At 31.3% G+C, this 19,051-nt stretch overlaps 1 protein-coding gene across 1 annotated transcript; it reads left to right on the forward strand.

Annotated features, from left to right (window-relative positions):
* The first annotated feature begins 13,156 nt into the window (after positions 1–13,156).
* LOC122592734 (pre-mRNA-splicing factor 38) lies at positions 13,157–18,765 on the forward strand. Its single transcript, XM_043765028.1, has 6 exons — positions 13,157–13,520; positions 15,303–15,424; positions 15,508–15,598; positions 16,662–16,785; positions 16,878–16,948; positions 18,083–18,765. Exons 1-6 carry the CDS (start codon positions 13,231–13,233, stop codon positions 18,492–18,494), a joined length of 1,110 nt encoding a protein of 369 aa, XP_043620963.1. The 5' UTR covers positions 13,157–13,230; the 3' UTR covers positions 18,495–18,765.
* Positions 18,766–19,051: the final 286 nt, after the last annotated feature.

Here is a 19,051-nt window from a genome sequence, read left to right on the forward strand (position 1 = left end):
ATAGTTACAAAACTTACCCATGGATCTCACCTATTATTATCATGTAATGGATAAGAATTTGCAAAAGGTTACCCACCAACAACACAGCCGGTCCCACAAGATTTCACATTTTTCACCCAAAGAAATACCTAAAATACAAAGAGAAGATTTAGTTATATTATACCTGCAGCAGTTTTAGCCCAATTGAAAGCACATGCACATGGAGCAACATCATCAATAATATGAAAAAAATTCATGACAAACCTCAACATATTATCACATAGTTTATGCATGAGTAAACTAACTTGCAATATATCTGCTCAAAAGTAGAATTTTAACTAAACAGACCCAATGGTTCGTATTAACCCTATTTCTCTTCTTTTGTGGTGCATTCACAACAACCAGCAAATTAGGACACAATTTAATAATAATTATTTTAACGAAAATGTAATATCGAATACATATAAATACTATTGCAAATCTTAAATCAACAAATAAAAGTTAGTACTAAACTTACCAAGCTCGAGATCTTCCATGCTCACGTTGACCTTGAGATGCAATTCCAACTGAAGTTTGTCTACCTACAATAATAAGAAATATAATCGTTTCTTTAGATAGATAAGCTTTTTCAACAAAATTGTCTCTTTAGATCAAGACGGAAAATGAAGAAAACGTAGATGATCAGAAATATGTACCTATTTTAGTTTTTATCAAAATTATGCAAATCTCGTTACCCATTACCCATATTTCTTATAGATTATCTTATTATATATGATGCTCTAACCCAAGAAACCATGTTTCCATGACATTATATCCTCATACTCTAATTAAATAATATGTTTTTTACATTTATGAGTATTCATGTATAACCCATAAAGGCAAATCTTGTAGCTTGGGTTGTACCTTAGCATGAATGAATTCTTGTAGCTAATCTTAAAGAAACTGCCAAGAAGGCATTGAAACATAAGGATGAACCGAAGCATAACATATTATATAGTTAATAATGTGCTATAACGGTGCTATAGCGCTTAGCGGCCTTCAAGTAAAATAGCGGTCAAAATAGCAGTCAAAATAACGGTTCTGCTATTAGCGACGCTATTTTACCAATATCGGTGCTATAGCGGTCCAAAGAGTGGTAAAATAGCGATGTTATAGCTTTTTTTAGGGGGCCCAAACTTGAAAGAAACACTAATTTTTGCAAGTATTAACATTAATGTTTCAAATATTGACAGTGTTAAGCTTGACTTTTGATATTTCTATCAAGTATAAAGTATTAAGTGATATTTTAATAACATATTAAGTATTAAGTTTTATATATAGATATTGCATAATATTTTAATTACCGCTATACCACCGCTATCTCACCGCTATAACCAATATATCATATATTAGACCTTGACCGCTACACCGCTATTTTAAGTAATTAACTACTTAGAACATATATTAGTTGTTTTAGCCGATCTGTGGACTCGAGCTTGTCTCAACACACTAACAGGTCTCAATCCTGTCACATTTATCACATTTGACCTATTTAAGTTAGTGTGTTAACAATTTAAAAGAAATAGCTCCTGGTCTAGATTATGACTGAAAGGATTCTATTTTTGAAGTCATATTGGACACACTTACCGGGTCAGAAAGTTTATTAAGTTGATCCAACCTGATCTTCACCAAGATCTTACCCAATTTGACCTTTCAAGTCATTGTTTTGAAAACTTAAACAATGAGCTCCTCTGGAACTCATTATTACTGGATCTATAAGGGGCGGGATGTACTTCCCGACAGTCACTCTAAACATTCCTATATTATTGTCAAATGACACGCGAGTTGCTAGAGTTGAGCATTTTTAGTGCATAAGCATAATTGGTTGCATACCTTTCTTATGTAAACTAAGCAAAGTACAATGCAGAGCAGCCTCGACAAACTAAGTTCAACATAATGATAATAATAAATGTGATAACACTCGTCATAAAGTATGAAACCTGAACCATTTAGTCCCTAATTTGGTTACACACAGACTACAATCAGCTAATAATTCTCTCTTAAGAATAATTATACTTACTACTTTATCCCAATATTCATTTGACAAATCTTCAACTTCCAACAGCACTTAACCGAAATTTAAAAAGTAGCCACATTAAAATTTGAAAATTAGAAGCTCCTTAATTGAGGAAAATAATAAGAATCCTAAAATAATAAGAAAGTAAAATAAATTACCTCTAATTCCAATGGTAGCAGAACATACACAACAAATGATTGAATTGAAAAGCTTAACCCAACTAATTCAATATTTGTCCAAAAACAAACAAAATAATTGCATGAACACCGTGTACGGGCTTTGACTTCGAACCGAATATGAGGGGGGAAAAAAAGACAGAAACTTACCTGATGATTAGTTTCACAAAGTACTAACCCTAGTGATGAATCTTGCAGTCTGGCTCAGGTTTGTAAGGATTGAATCAAAGCAAACGTGATGTTTTAAATGGTTAAAGAAAAGACGAATGACTAAATACATGATGAATTCAAAAACTTTCATCATGTAACCTAACTTTAATGAAAAATTGATTGCCACAAATTAATCACAATGCCACAAAAATATCTATGAAAGCCATTGAACATCAAAAGATCTGGAAAAAAAACAATAGTAACTAAGGTCATTAAGTATGCTCATTAGTCAAGTCTAAAGAAGTGCTAATATAGCAACTAATTCAACAAATAAAAAATAAAAACACTCAATTAGTAATTAACAAAAAAAAATGAAATTAGTTTCTTATGTTCATAATTTCATATACGTATGCATATATGTGTGGTCGGGAGAAAAAGACCGTAATGGATTTTTGATTAGTAAATATAGTTAGAAAGAAGAGGGAGGAGATATAATCTGTTATGGTTGACAGTTCAATTTCTAAACATTCATAAACATTCAATTTCTTTACTAAACTTAATTAACGCTGTAACATCTCTTTTAACTTTTTATAGCGTATGAATACCAAAGACATAATCATCATATTGAAAGCTATCCCACTTGCTGGAATACGAAACATTTCTATCATCAATACATTAATATAGTAAATGTAACAAATCATTCATCATACATTATAATCAATAATGTAAATGTAATAAAACATCAAACTCTAAGATTATCACCAAGATTTACTACACCAATTTAATTAACCACACTAAAATCATATATATCATCATTAAGGTGAAGGTTTAGCATTGATTACATTTTTACAACTTTTATATATATATATATATATAAGATACAAGTCGTAATACACGCATGATGTACGGATTGACTACATATATTCTATGATTGATTTTTGTGGGCAAATATCATATATCCCCTCCCTAAACTCCCTAAATATCATATATACCCAAATTACAAGTTTTTAATTCAAGGTGTACAATGGTCTTAAAGCAAGTTTTAGGTAAATATGATATATCATCATGTAGGAATGGTATATATGAAACTAACTCGACTTTTTTTATAAAGAAATAAAAGTTTAAACATACTCAACCACATACATTTGGTCGCTTATATAATACCCTAATAAATAATAATAACAAACATGTATTGTAAAGGTATTTATCAAGATCTAGTATTACTATTACTATTGATATTGGTAATGGTAATTATTGGTAATTGGTAATGGTATCACTTAATAAAAAAAAATATATGTAAAACATAGTTCACATCGTTTTACAATTTTTAGTCACGTTTTGTTATATTAAGGGTGTGTTTGGTAGGAGAGAAATTATGTGGTATTTAAAAAATAGGATCTTCAAGATAAATTATGTGTTTAATTATTTATGAGAGAAAACCATAATATATATTAATTAATTATGTGTTTAATTATTTATGATATCTAAAAAATAGGATGTTTTAACATAGATTTAATGGGACACGTGTCGATGAGAGAAAACCACAATCATATTTTAGTATATTAATTAATTTTAATATTAATATATATTAAAAGGCAACTGACTTGACCCTAATTGACCAATCATAGGCCTCAATAATTTTCCAAAGTAATTAAATCAACACATGTTTAAATTAAATTACACTTTTTGGTTTTTCATAACCAATTTACATTTTAATCCAGTTTAAAAAATAATTGATACTTTATTGTATAATATCTATCTAATAACAAAATATAGCTAAAAGTTGGAGAAGTTACAACATTTGGATTAATACGAGTTAATATTTATATCAATATTTTATTTATTGTAATCAAACTAGTTTTAATATTGTTGTAATTAACATTGTACTCAAACTATAATTAAAATAATCATTGTTGTTAGTAATTGAAATCAAACTATAATTAAGATACTACTTCTTCTTTTATAAACAGAATCCTACAAATAAAATAACAACACACAAAATTAATGAAAACTCCACAAACCAGCTGCTACTTTTATTGTTCTTAACAACCATGACAAACGAAAATAAAATTACTTTTTCGCAAGACATCAATGAGAACTCGGTCACTTTAGTAATCAAAGTTAAGATATTGATTCTTTGAAAAAGTTTGTATAAAAGAAACTCTGCTACATTATCCAGCCTTGATATGATTTAGCATTCAGTATTAAAATTTAGGTATCTCAATTCCTTTTTAAAATATTTTTTTTACATTTAACGTATAAATATTTTTTTTGTTCAATACACTAAATCTTATATTGATAATGTTTTAAAATCTGTATATTTAATACAGGTCTAAAATATATAGTTTTTATACAAACGATTAACTGGAACAAATATCTATCCACATATAAGTATTTTCTACTCATTCATTCACCAAAAGGATCAAACATCTAGAATACATACTAGAAAAATTGCACGGGAACATTTCAGTTGACTATAAAAATCAAGTCTCCGAGTGTGACTATTAAATCTTTATATTCTAGTCAATAATCATAGTTATATAGGTGGCAATATGCTCTTGATGCACAAAGTCTTCGTCTTGGTCCTAGATAATATGCTAATATAGCAATATGTGGGGAAAAAATAATTAAAAAATGAGCCACGTGTCAAGCTTTATATATACTTGCGAGGATTGGTGCACGTATGTTGCGTCGGTTAAACAATGATGATAATACAAAATAGTGGGGAGGAATTTATATGCGCATGTGTAAATAGGAATGAGAGAAAGAAGTGAATGTGTGTTAGATCTTGGTATTGTGTTTAGAGATATAGAATTAGATATAATGTGTGAATTAGGGACAACATGGGGATGTTAAAAAAATTACTTAAATTTCTTAAACTAGATTTCTAATCTCTATATGTATCTCTATCTCTATCTCTATACTAAATAAAAGACAATTGTCTTTCAAAAGTATTTTTTTAAAAAATGTGATGTGGTAAGTCTACATTTTTTCTTAAAAGCTCTATATTTTAATTATGATATCATAAACAATTTACAATATTTTTAATTAAAAATAGTTCACTAAATACTTATTTAAAGTTACTAATCTTTTATTACAAACAAAGAAATCTTTTTATAATTATTATGTTTTCAATTCATCATCTTTATATCGATTTATAATTAATAACAAAATTTACATGCATATTTTATTGTTTTATAATTTTAATTAAAATGTTCGGGTTAAGAACGGGTAAATTCGCTAGTATGTATTATAAGGGGGTGTATATATAAATAAATTGAAAGCCGAGGGAATGAATCTTGGATCAAGTGAGCAACCTTTCTTTCTAGAAAAAAAAAACACTAAAGATAAATAAATTTAAAATAACTCTATATGATGAAAATGAAAAAAAAAAAAACGAAAATATTATTAAAAAAAATCAAATATCATTCAAATTAAAGAGTTGATATTGATAAATGGTTTGAGGTCAAAGAACATAAAGATTAAATCTATAACTAAACTAAATTATTTATATAAAAAAAAAAATAGGTCAATATGGATAAAAGATTTGACTTAACCGATTTGATCGTTTTGACTATCGTTGACCGCTTTAGAAAATCGTCCTGCGCTTAGTGTTCCAATGCACAATTAAAGCACTTCATATAAAAATTATGTTTAAGATGATCCAAGCGAGTGTTTTAACAACTATGATTCTAATAACTTATTTGTACTCTTGTAGCATTGTAATGGTTCACAAGATATTGTAACAACTATGATTCTCATAACAAAATCAATAACACAAAACACTAAATGACAATAAATTCATCAAAATATGTGAGCAAATTTCATGTGTAGGTTCCAAATGAACTTCGTGTACGACTATAAATTTTTTGTTTCTGATTGAGATTTGCTTATCTCTAATTAAAATTATACATTTGGCTCGTATATATATACGGACAGACACAAAGGATTATTTGAAAACATTACAATAATTAATATTTCGTTATACACTTAATATAGATTAGATTATTCTTATTATATGTTAAAGGACTACTAAATGTTAAAGAATTACTCATATGTTTTAGGATTGTAAACATTGTTATGTCATTAAACTTTTTGTCTCATATATATACGTACGCTAGGTTAAAACAGCAGTATTAAACTTTTAAAGTAGTTGTACACATTGATATTTTTTATTTATATACTCATAGAAACACATTGATATTTTTTATTTATATACTCATAGAAACACATTGATATTTTTTATTTATATACTCATAGAAAATCTAAACTAAATATAGTTTTAATATTTTGTCAAAGAAAAAAAAAAAAACAATATTGTATAAGTAATATGTTGAAAACATCTATAGTATTTCATATATTGTGTTTTCTCTAGTTGTATATTTGTAATCTAAACTTCTAGCATCTTGATAGTTTGTTTAATTAATAGTATATGTATATATTAATAATAGGAGAGCAAGTACCCGTGTGTTGCGGTGGTGAGATGATGGGGTAATACCTAGGTCATAGAGTATGATAGGTTATAGGAGTTGATATGTCATGGAGTATATGATAGTCAAATGCCTTAGCCATACGGGCTTCGCCTTCGGATTTAAAAATTCGTCGAAAATATATCAAATGATATCTCTAATGAAAGAGCATGAAATTTTAAGAACACCCATACAATTTTTATAATTTATCGACGTATGATTTTTGAGATAAAAGATTTTGAATGAATTGAAGGAATAAATGATTTGTGGAGGAGGGAGAAAAAAAATGATTGGTTGAGATTTAAGGAGAGAGAAAAGGTATTATGGTTATTTTAGATAAATATATAATAGATGCGAGGGGTATTTTAGGGATGTACTTAAAATCAATATTGAAAATTTCAATTCAATGTTGAAAATCTGGAAGAAATCTGCTTTATAATATAGTATAGATATAGATATAGATAATAGTGAAGGGATCAAGTGAGAACCAACATATATGGTAAGAATCGTTGAAAAATCATCGTTAAGGACTTTACCGTTAGAATTAAGAGCTACGCCCGTACCGTAACAACCGTCACCATCTCTTTGATCGCCGCCCATCAAATCCATACCATTCCTATATGCGTCCGGTGACAACCCCTTTATAACGGATGAGGGCAACGCCCGTACCGTATTCATGTGTTTTCTTAAAATGTAACCTATATGATTTTTTACAAAAAAAAAAAAATTTAATTCTTTTTTGGAATGGGTTTTTGTTAAAAGAAAATTAAAAAAAAAAAGTTTCAAAAAATGAAAAAAATAAAAAACCACAAAAAAAGAAGAAAGAAGGAGGAAAACTAATGGTTATCACGATTCTCTTCATATTTTTGGTTCTTACGTTAACCTTACCCTAGTATAATATATATATATACATATGAGAGAAGGGAATATGAGGCTGTTAGGCACCCAAGTTGGGTGAAAAACCCCTCACATACATTTTTTTAAAAGGTAAAAATCATGGGGGGCCATGTATTTATTTAAAATATTAAAATATTAGTATGTGAGGGGTTTTTCACCCAAGTTAGGTGCATAACAGCCTCATACTCACTTTTCCCTATATATATATATATATATATATATATATTTTGTTGTTCCAAAAAGTACGAGTTTATGTTGGAAAACTTTTAATTAGTTAAATGATACAAATTAAAAAAAGTTTTATCTGATGAAATAAAGTGTAATAATTATAAACTAAGTATTTAGTTAGATTGTTTTTAAGACCAAAATATGTAAATTATTGATGGAAAATAAAAAAGCATGATATTGTAAGATTTTTTTATAATTTTTTATATAAGTTAAAAGTTAAAATTGAGAGTAAAAATCAATTTAAAAAATTCGAGATCTATGATTGATCAATTTGTCATTAAAATAACTGTTTATGGAGACAACTATGGTTCACATTACAGGTCAAACGAAACATGTTAAAACGCGAACCTGTAAAGGTTATATACGAACATGACCTATTAACTAATTGTGACAACCGTCATCTGACCGTGTTTCTGAAACACTTTCCGATCATCTTAAGTTCGTTAATTTATGTACGTAATTAGTTTAATAAGACTTTGTCGTGGAATAAATGAATTTCTATTAGATTTGGGCTTCATGAGCGTTTAGACTTTAGAAAAATTGTACGTGGACTCGAGAATAAGAGGAATACTAGTTGTCCTGTGGAAATGCCAAATTAAGTAAAATATTTAAAATTAAATCAATTAAAGATTTAATAACTAAATATAGACATATTTATAGTCGTTAGAACGAACCAACATCACCACCACAGAAACGACTCACGAACCAAGACCTACGAACCACCACGAACCACCTTCTACCCCCACGAGTCACACGAATCACACCACAAACCATCATCAAATCTTCATCCCTTCCTTCTTTTCTTTAGATTTTGGGTAAGCTTGAGTTTATGTTGGAAAACTTTTAATTAGTTAAATGATACAAATTAAAAAAAGTTTTATCTGATGAAATAAAGTGTAATAATTATAAACTAAGTATTTAGTTAGATTGTTTTTAAGACCAAAATATGTAAATTATTGATGGAAAATAAAAAAGCATGATATTGTAAGATTTTTTATAATTTTTTATATAAGTTAAAGTTAAAATTGAGAGTAAAAATCAATTTAAAAAATTCGAGATCTATGATTGATCAATTTGTCATTAAAATAACTGTTTATGGAGACAACTATGGTTCACATTACAGGTCAAACGAAACATGTTAAAACGCGAACCTGTAAAGGTTATATACGAACATGACCTATTAACTAATTGTGACAACCGTCATCTGACCGTGTTTCTGAAACACTTTCCGATCATCTTAAGTTCGTTAATTTATGTACGTAATTAGTTTAATAAGACTTTGTCGTGGAATAAATGAATTTCTATTAGATTTGGGCTTCATGAGCGTTTAGACTTTAGAAAAATTGTACGTGGACTCGAGAATAAGAGGAATACTAGTTGTCCTGTGGAAATGCCAAATTAAGTAAAATATTTAAAATTAAATCAATTAAAGATTTAATAACTAAATATAGACATATTTATAGTCGTTAGAACGAACCAACATCACCACCACAGAAACGACTCACGAACCAAGACCTACGAACCACCACGAACCACCTTCTACCCCCACGAGTCACACGAATCACACCACAAACCATCATCAAATCTTCATCCCTTCCTTCTTTTCTTTAGATTTTGGGTAAGCTTTTGGTTAAATCGATGCGCTGTCATGTTTATTCATCTCGGGGGTCACGAAATTCATGCTCTTTATGTATGAATCGGTTATGGATTTATTGTTTATATATATATATATATATATGTCCGAAAAATCTTTATATATATGTAGGTATAAACTCAAAAATCTTATGTTTACATAGATATATATATATACAAATCGGTTTCTCATCCTTTTTCCTCTAAAAATCCAAGCATTTGTTCTTGTTGGATTTGATGTATTTCTTTGAATTTTCGGTCCATACATAAGTCTATAAATCGGAGTCTTGATTAAACCGCGACTATATATGTATAATTTTGGGTTGATTTTAGTTAGATTATCGAAAAATCGAATTGTATTAGTGATTTTGGTCTTGGAAATCGATTATGGTTCATAGATCTATCCGGAATCTTGATTTATGGCTCGGTCAAACTTGGTCAACGCAAGTCAACGGCAGTCAAAGGGGACAGATTCATAAATTAGTCGGTCAAACTTGGTCAATGCAGGTCAACGGCGGTCAAAGGGGACAGATTCATAAATTAGTCAAAATTAGGGTTAGGGGATTATTTTGGGAATTATAATCGTTAATTTTGGTCAAAAATTAAAATAAGATGGACAAGGTCAAACAAAGTCAAATATAAGGTATTCTGGGTCAAAGTCAGATTTGGGTTTATAATTGGATTCGAATTGCCAGTAATATTGAAGTTAATACGGACATGATGTATATATATATAAGGATTTATTTAATATGGACATTGAGATATATATATATATATAAGTATATACCGATTAATTTGAATGGACAAATGACTAAATTAATAATAATATATATACATGCATATAAATATAAAGACTAATGGATTTCTAAATGCTATGTAAACTATATAGTGATATAATAATAATCAAAGACTTATTGGACTTAATATATTTTATAATAACGTTGTTACGAAGACTCGATAGGATATAAACAATGAAATGTGACATTATTTAACGAACTACTTATTTGGACAAGATATAATGGCATTTCCTAAGACACTAGTATAGGACACGGACTTGTACAATTAAGTAAGTACTTACTGGGTGACTTGTGGATAATGTAGGACATTTGGACAGATAGTGAGTTTATTTCGGTGTTTCTGACAGTTCGTATTCCTCTTCGTTGATATAGGATATTTGTGCTTGTGCTGCTTTCAGGTGAATTTCATAGCCCCTCTTTTACAAGTTTTGGGTGGAAAGTATACTTATTTTTACACAGTTATGTCGATTTCTGTTTTATGTTCAATATTGAGTCTGTGCGTATAGAGTTACTTGTGTCATTTGACGTGCTTTGATCTTGTGTGTGATTATGTGTTGTTGATGTGCTTTGGACGTACCTATTGTATGTGTTGAGACTTGAGACTTTGGACTAAGGCAGGTACCGTAAGACCAGACTTTGAGACATTGAGACTTTTGGACTTATTATGGCGTAACTCTACTCGTTATATATGGAACTATTACTGGTTTAGACTTAAAATAATCGACAGAAGACTTATTTCTTTGACTTGACTTTTGACTAAAACCTACGAACTCACCAACCTTTGTGTTGACACGTTTTAGTATACTTTTCAGGTACTCAGGTCAATCAGGGATAGAGACTGCTATGCTAGGCTGGACTTCGGAGATTAGTGCTCCTTATTTATTTTCAGACTTAAAGGCTACATGCCTTGGATTATTTTCTTTATAGACATGGTTGTAATAAGCTATGTAGCACTATTATAACTTTGAACTCATGTTTTTGGGAATATATTTATTATATTCTATTTCATTTAGCAGTATCTATATAATTCCATGTCGTGCTGTAATTTTCATGACACCTCATGTTTCCGCCAACGGTGGGGTGTTACACTAATCATGTCCATTTTTTCAAACACGAAACAAAAATTAACATGTGCACATGTTAAGGAACTCGTTAACATGTATTTTATGGAAATCTTGGCTAATAATTCAAAAAATCTTAATGATTCAAAAACTCTTACAAATCTCAATTAATACATAACGATAATAATCCTTACCATTACAAAATTTCATAGACATATTAACTAATATAAATCATATACTAAATAAAAATATCAATTCTTATTATATATAATATATATGTATAACCTTAATATGTCTGGATATGTTAAGACACGAATATAACATGACCTATTAAGACATGAAATTTGTTAAGATCCAAGACGAAACTCGCTAAGAATAGTTTATGTCGTGTCGTGTTAATAGGTCTCGTGTCAATATTGTGAGAGATAACTTGGTAAAGGTAGTTTGATGTCGTTTAAGTCGGTCACAATAGTCTCATCGATACCCCGTCGATAGGTTCATCGATGATGACTCTATTGTGAGCATCTCGTCGATGGCCCTTGTCGTGGTGTCGATGGGTCTAAGGGGTTGGACGAAGGAGGAGCGTGTGTGGGTTTTAGACGGTCAAAATTTTTGTTTTTTTTCGTTTAACGGCTAGTTTTATATATAAAAAAAACCTTCACCACATAAACCCACTTTTATTCAATCATTCTCATTTCACTCACTTCATCTCACTCAAAAAAATTTGATACAGAACAACACACACTCTATACATTTCACTAAATATGTCGAGTTCCGACAAAGATTCAGTTTCATACATTCGTAAATATACAATAGATCCCGATATGTTAGACACTTTTATTGCTTTTCTAGAAGATGAAGAAGCTGATAGCTCGACAATGGCAAACATACCAAGAGCACCAAGAAGATCCGTACCCGGAAACCATGTGGAAGCTGCGACACATTTATTTAATCATTACTTTGCCCCGGTACCCATTTACCCCTCTGATTATTTTCGAATGCGTTTTTGAATACCCAAAGAAATGTCTATTCGTATAGTGAAAGATATACATTCCCTTGACGTCGTACAAGCATTACCAAAACACTTTGCTTACTTTCACAACGCTCCAACCGATATTACGAGTTGTCCGACTTTAAATATTTTCCAAAAATGTGCTTCCGATGTACGCCAGCCGGCTTATGCTATTAACGCCGACCATCTACATGAATACCTCGAAATGGGTGCCTAAACGTCATACGAGTCATTGAACAACTTCTGCAAATGTGTTAGTTAATTATATCACTTAGAGTTTTTGAGAAGACCTAGTCGAACACATTTGCAACTTGTCGGAAACTAACATAAACGTTGAAGTTTAATCTCCAATAATGTTAGAATTGTCTTTTTTTCTTAATAAATGTAATGTGTTTTTTTTTTAATTGTAATGTTTTGTTTTTTTAACAATAAATGTTGATTTATTTATAAAAAATAAAACAAAAGTTGTGGATGAAATATAAAATAAAATAAAAAATAAAATAAAAGTTGTGGAAGAGGTGTGTAAGGTGTTATTGTTAGTAAGTATGGAAGGGTAATTGTGGAGAAAGAAAAGATAATGTAGCATTGTAGAATAGATGTGGATGAAGACTCAATTGTAAAAGAATAGGGACTAACCATAACTACCGACAAACTATTTTCCCTTTATTAATACAATATAAAAACGAAAAATTGTGAAAGCAGCTATCTTCTAGGGCTCAATTCAAAAAACCCCAAAAATTTTTTAAAAAAAAAAATTAGGGTTTTACGATTGAATGGCGAACCGTACGGATCCATCAGCGAAAAACATACATGGAACGAATCCACAAAACTTAGTTGAGAAGATATTGAGATCAAAAATCTATCAAAACACATTCTGGAAAGAACAGTGTTTCGGTTTAACAGCCGAAACGCTTGTCGATAAGGCCATGGAGCTCGATCACGTCGGCGGCACGCACGGCGGCAACCGGAAACCTACTCCGTTCATTTGCCTTGTTATGAAGATGCTCCAGATCCAACCTGATAAAGAAATTGTTGTTGAATTCATCAAAAACGAAGACTATAAGTATGCCTTTTCTATCCAAACATCTTGCTGTATATATATATATTCCTGTTAGGGTAGTTTCGTTTCCAGACTCCTTACATATAACAGTACCAGGATCCCTTGTTCATAGGAATTAGTTGACTCCAACTCGTAGTGTATGTGTGTGTGTGTATATATATGTATATGTATATATATAAGTATATGTATATGTATATGTATATGTATATGTATATGTATATGTATATGTATATGTATATGTATATGTATTGTTAGTAATAAAACTGCACACACACAATAGGAACCAGAAAAATAACAAGGATGAAGGACACGAGAGATTTAACGTGGTATCTCACACTAAACTGTGTGAACAAATCCACGGGCAGCAACTAGAATGTTTTATTAAAGCTTTCTGCCTCTCACCCTCGTGATGAGGAATTACAAGTACATAACAATATATTTATAATAGAAAGATTAGGGTTAATGACTTAATTCCCAAGTTACCAAGTAACCAGGCCTGAGTTAATTAAAGGGCTTGTTGTGATTTAAGTTGTAAGGCCTGCTGCCTTAACAGCCTTCTAAACTGGGCTTGCCTATCAAGTCTCCATAAACCCAACATGTATATAGTATAATGTTGCTTTTTTTGTTTCGTATGAGATAATTTGATCAAACGGAGTAAAAACGACTGTTATGTATCGATACATATACGAGGTTGTATAAGGAATTTATGCATGTAGTTTAGAGTTGAATGTTATAGGTTAATATTTGTTAAAAGTTTTTGAGGCTTCATTTTAGGATAGTGATTGATGTTGAATTCATCAAAATGAAGATTCTAACTCTGTGTTGTGTTTTTGTTGAAAGTTATTAGTTACCGCGGCCAATTTTTTATATAACAAGAGAAAGTACCCGTGCGTTGTGGTGGTGCGATGGTGGGGGTTGGTGATAGGTCATAGGAGGTGATAACTCATAGAGTGTGATAGCCAAATGTCTTAGCCGTACGGGGCTCCGCCCTCGGATTTAAAAATTCGTCGAAAGTATATCGAATGACATCTCTAATGAAAGAGCATGGAATTTTAAGAACACCCACACAATTTTTATAATATATCGATATACGGTTTTTTAGATAAAAGATTTTGAATAAATTAGAGGAATAAAATGATTTATAGAGGAGAGAGAAAAAAATGAGTGGTTGAGATTTGAGGAGAGAGATAAAATCGAGTGGTTGGGATTTAAGGGTATTATAGGTATATTAGGTAGAGATGTTTAAATAAGTGAATAAAGAAGGGGGTAATTTAGGTAGTTCAAATCATCTTTTAGATTTTAGAAAAGGGAAAAATGCTTTATAGTTTAATAGTATAGATATAGATTATGTTACTTTCCGTTTGGATTGAATTAATCAGCAGACTCCAAAATGTATTATTTATATCGAGATTGGTTACCTGGTTGTTGGTTAGTCACATATCTATTAGGTTTTACCATCTTGCTCAAACCAAATCAGATACACCATCTCTTATCGAGACATACATATACGACGTTTTCGAGTTTAGTTGGTTGATACGGGACATGTGAAAAAGTGTAGGAGGTTTTTGTCAGAAAATACCTTTATTGTAAATTAAAAACAATGTTGTTATGATTGATTGATAACATATATGCAAGAAGCTTTGTGTTATTCTTACTAATAGTTTTCCTCTATAGGTTACTAGAATCTATAGAAACAGGTGGTGATATCGTTTAGTAAGTCAGGCTTCATTTTTTTTTAAATATGGAAAATGTTTTTTAAACTGTATGGTTTTGTATGATAAGCAGGTATGTACGAGTGCTTGGAGCGTTTTATTTGCGACTTACAGGGACGGATATTGATGTGTATCGGTATTTAGAGCCTTTGTACAATGATTACCGGAAGATAAGGCGGAAAAATGGTGATGGACGTAAGTATTTTGACCATGTACATAATATATTAGCTATATATATGGCTTCATGTAGACTGACTTATTATGTATTGTTTTTCTAGAATTTACATTGACACATGTGGATGAGGTTATTGATGAACTCTTGACGAAAGATTACTCGTGTGACATTGCTCTGCCACGTATAAAGAAAAGGTATGTTGACTCATTGTGCATTTGACCTTTTTTCTTTCTTTCTATGGATAATAGTGTGAATAGATTTGAATGTGGTGAAGACATTTGATTTATTCATATGCATCTTATTATCTTTATTTGGACAACATGCATTTTATTAATGTCTTCCGTTGCTTTACCAGGAACTCAAAGAAGTACCAATTCTATGTTTTTTTAAATAATTTTATCTTGAGACCCCATTGATAGCTAGGTTATTGAATAGGCTGAATGATTTAGAACACGTCTTGCTGGGTTGCTTTATTTTTTGTTTTGTTGAAATTTTCACTGTTAGCTGCGGTAAGATAAACTTTGTAAAATATAAGTCTTATGTAATGCTACATGAAATATTGAAATTTGAAAGATTGATCTAAACCTTTATGAAATTGTATATGTCAGGATGAAATTCGTGTATCTACTATACTATGTATCATTACTGTACCGTCGAGTTCCTTTTAACATAAATTAGTAGAGAGTTTGTCAAGCGGGTACGGAATGGTAAACACTGGGAACTCTATCTGGTCACTACTGGTACAGGTTACTAATGTAAGGCCAATTATGAAATTATCTGAAGTTCCATTGCTCAATATGATCTTTGAGAATCTGAAAATTACCATTTCTGGAAGGTTCAGGTGGTTAATGTTGGTGTTCTAGCATGGAATTGAAGTGTTATCTCAAAAGTAATGAAAAATTTGACTATTTGTAAGTTATTTTGTTAAATTAGCTCTCATCTGTCTAGAAAAATTCACACTCCCACAAATGCTGAAATGTGTAAAAAAAGATTAAATTGAAATTCTTTGCTGGGCCTTTGGCTGCCTTTCATTAAACATATTGAGTACATCTGTGTAGTACCTATGATGGATTGTCTATGGTTATATTTCTTCCTCTTTATAAATTAGTGTTGTTATTATTGTTTGTTGTATGGTTAATAAGATGAGGTCACAGATAGTAAATTGTGCCTGTAATAGTGATAGTTTTATATATTAAATCACTGATCACTGTTTATGAGAAGAATCCTGAAATTAAGATTGTTTCTGCTTGTTTACAGGCTTACCATTGAAGCAATTGGTACTTTGGAACCTAGGAAAAGCGCACTTGAAGATGATTTTGAGGAGGAAGAGGAAAAAGATGAGGATGAGCAACTGATGGAAACTGATGGTGGTCACGAAAAGGTTTGGATCTTTTCTGCATAGCTATATATATATATATATATATATATATATTGGTCAGTTCATTGTGCTTATAACTATTTCTTTGAAAATAGGATTACTATCGTGAGCAAAGCCCAGCAAGGGAAAGAGGCCGAGATAGGAAACGTGATAGCCATAGACATAGGTACGATTTTCTCCCTCTTCATGTTATATCATATTGTGCTGCTGCATAGTTGTGTGTTGCATTTTTAAGCTTCCCGTTGACATGTATTTTATTTTGTTCCCAACCTTATTCATGCCTGTCACATCTTGATAAAATTAATTCATTATTTTAATATGAGTAGATGTTTATTGATGCAGTCAGATTTTCTTCTTTTGAAATTAGATAATACGAGTAATTCACTAACGTTATCAAGAAATTTGCTCAATTTGTATTTCATGGAAATTGGATCAGAACCTATAATGCTGGTCCACTTACCAGTGGAAGCTGTATACATCATTATGTAAAAATGTGATAGAGTCATGCATTCATGCGTGCACATGGGCCGACCCATCCTCACATTACACGGGTCTGCATAGTCTTGTGCTTTCATGGGCTTAAGGCAGTGCAGCGACCAGTGTATTCAAGCAGCTTCCTAGATAAACAGATGATGATCCTGCCAGGTTTCTCTGTACTGGCAGTGTACAGTAGAGAAGTATGATGGATCACACATTCCCGTCTTCGTCACAGCCATAAGTTTTTTACATCAACCCAATTCATTCAATCTTTATAATGGGTCTCGTTTTATCCATTTTGAAAAGTTAGTGTGTATGCTGGCATGGCATGCTGCTAAGTGCTAACTGTACGAGTCTAGTCAAACTATCATAATCTTGCTATATAAAGTCACTTGGTGAGATACATAGATTGGTTTACTTTATGCATTTCAGTTTTTGTTTTTAGCGGGTCTTTGAATTTGCTTTTGTAAACTAATTATCTGATTATTGCGAGATCAATTCGCAATAATTAGTTTTTATTATTTGGTGTACAGCTGCCTAGAATATTTCGATTTGATTATTTGGGGTGCAAATGTTATTTTTGGTCATTATTTCTGATATTTCATTGAAACAATCAGAATTATTAACGCTTAAACGTCTGCTTATTTGATTCTTTGTAATCTCTTTTAAAACCCAATTCCAAACATGGCCTTGGTTATTGCTGAGAGGGGGGTGAATGTTTAAATAATTTCTAGTGTAACAGTGTAGTTGGTTCCACCGATTATGTTGTATTAAATAGCATGATGTTTTCTGAATATAGTTTTAAAATTTGGTTTTTTTATAGGGACCGAGATATTGATAGGGAGTATGAGAGAGATTATGACAGGGACCGTGGAAGAGGGCGTGATAGGGATAGAGAAAGGGACAGGGATCGTTATCGCGATAGAGATTATGGGAGGGACAGAGAACGTGATAGGCGTGACAGGGATCGTGGTGGCAGGAGGAGGAGCTACTCAAGGAGCAGAAGCAGGAGTAGAGAAAGGGACAGGAAGGATAGAGATTATGATGAAGAGAGACGCAGGAGACGTGCACGGGATAGCAGTGCTAGTCCTAGAAGAGGGGCAGAGGATGAAAAACCGCCAAAGAAGAAGAAGGAAAAGGAAAAGAAGGACGACGGATTTGACCATCCCGATCCAGAAATTGCTGCAGCCAACAGGTTACGTGCATCAATTGGTCTTGGACCTCTGAGGACATGAGCAGATATGTACATTTGAGCTATGCATGCATCTTTATTTGAATTTCCCATCTAGCATTCCTTCTGTGATTACTCATTTATGTTGAAGTAAAAACATTTCATAAATGTAACACTGACTTAGAAGATATGGTGAAATGGCTGATTGGTCACCCAGAGTTGTACTAGTTGAATGGTCAGGCTTCTTTTAATTGTAATTCAGCAAAAGGTAGATGCAATCTTTGATCAAATATTTGTTTCTTATTTCTTACATTAGTGGGTTTTCAATATCTAAATGGTGCTTTTTTGTTCAACATTCTGTTTTCACGTCTTCCACCGTGTGTTGGTCATGTTTGACTGTTTGAGGGTCACCTCATTTTTGTTGAGAGCTGTTTCTCTCACCAAGTCAATAGCAAGGTCTTTTTTTTCGTGGGTAAAAGGGATTTTATACAGGTCAACTTAAGTCAATAGCAAGTTTGGCAAACATAGTTTCCACGATGAAGCCTTTGTTAGGCTATAAGCCTATTGTTACTTGTTAGCGGCGAGGGTGTTTGGGCTTTGAGTAAGAAAGGGAAGGAGTTT

The sequence above is a fragment of the Erigeron canadensis genome, chromosome 3 (assembly GCF_010389155.1).
Source record: "Erigeron canadensis isolate Cc75 chromosome 3, C_canadensis_v1, whole genome shotgun sequence".
Taxonomy (NCBI): domain Eukaryota; kingdom Viridiplantae; phylum Streptophyta; class Magnoliopsida; order Asterales; family Asteraceae; genus Erigeron; species Erigeron canadensis.

What these genes read in the sequence shown, in the direction of transcription:
- LOC122592734 (XM_043765028.1), top strand. Translation starts at nt 13,231, where the DNA reads ATGGCGAACCGTACGGATCCATCAGCGAAAAACATACATGGAACGAAT. An exon ending in ATCAAAAACGAAGACTATAA is followed by an intron (nt 13,521 to 15,302) that starts GTATGCCTTTTC and finishes TATGATAAGCAG; the next exon opens with GTATGTACGAGTGCTTGGAG. An exon ending in CTGATGGTGGTCACGAAAAG is followed by an intron (nt 16,786 to 16,877) that starts GTTTGGATCTTT and finishes CTTTGAAAATAG; the next exon opens with GATTACTATCGTGAGCAAAG.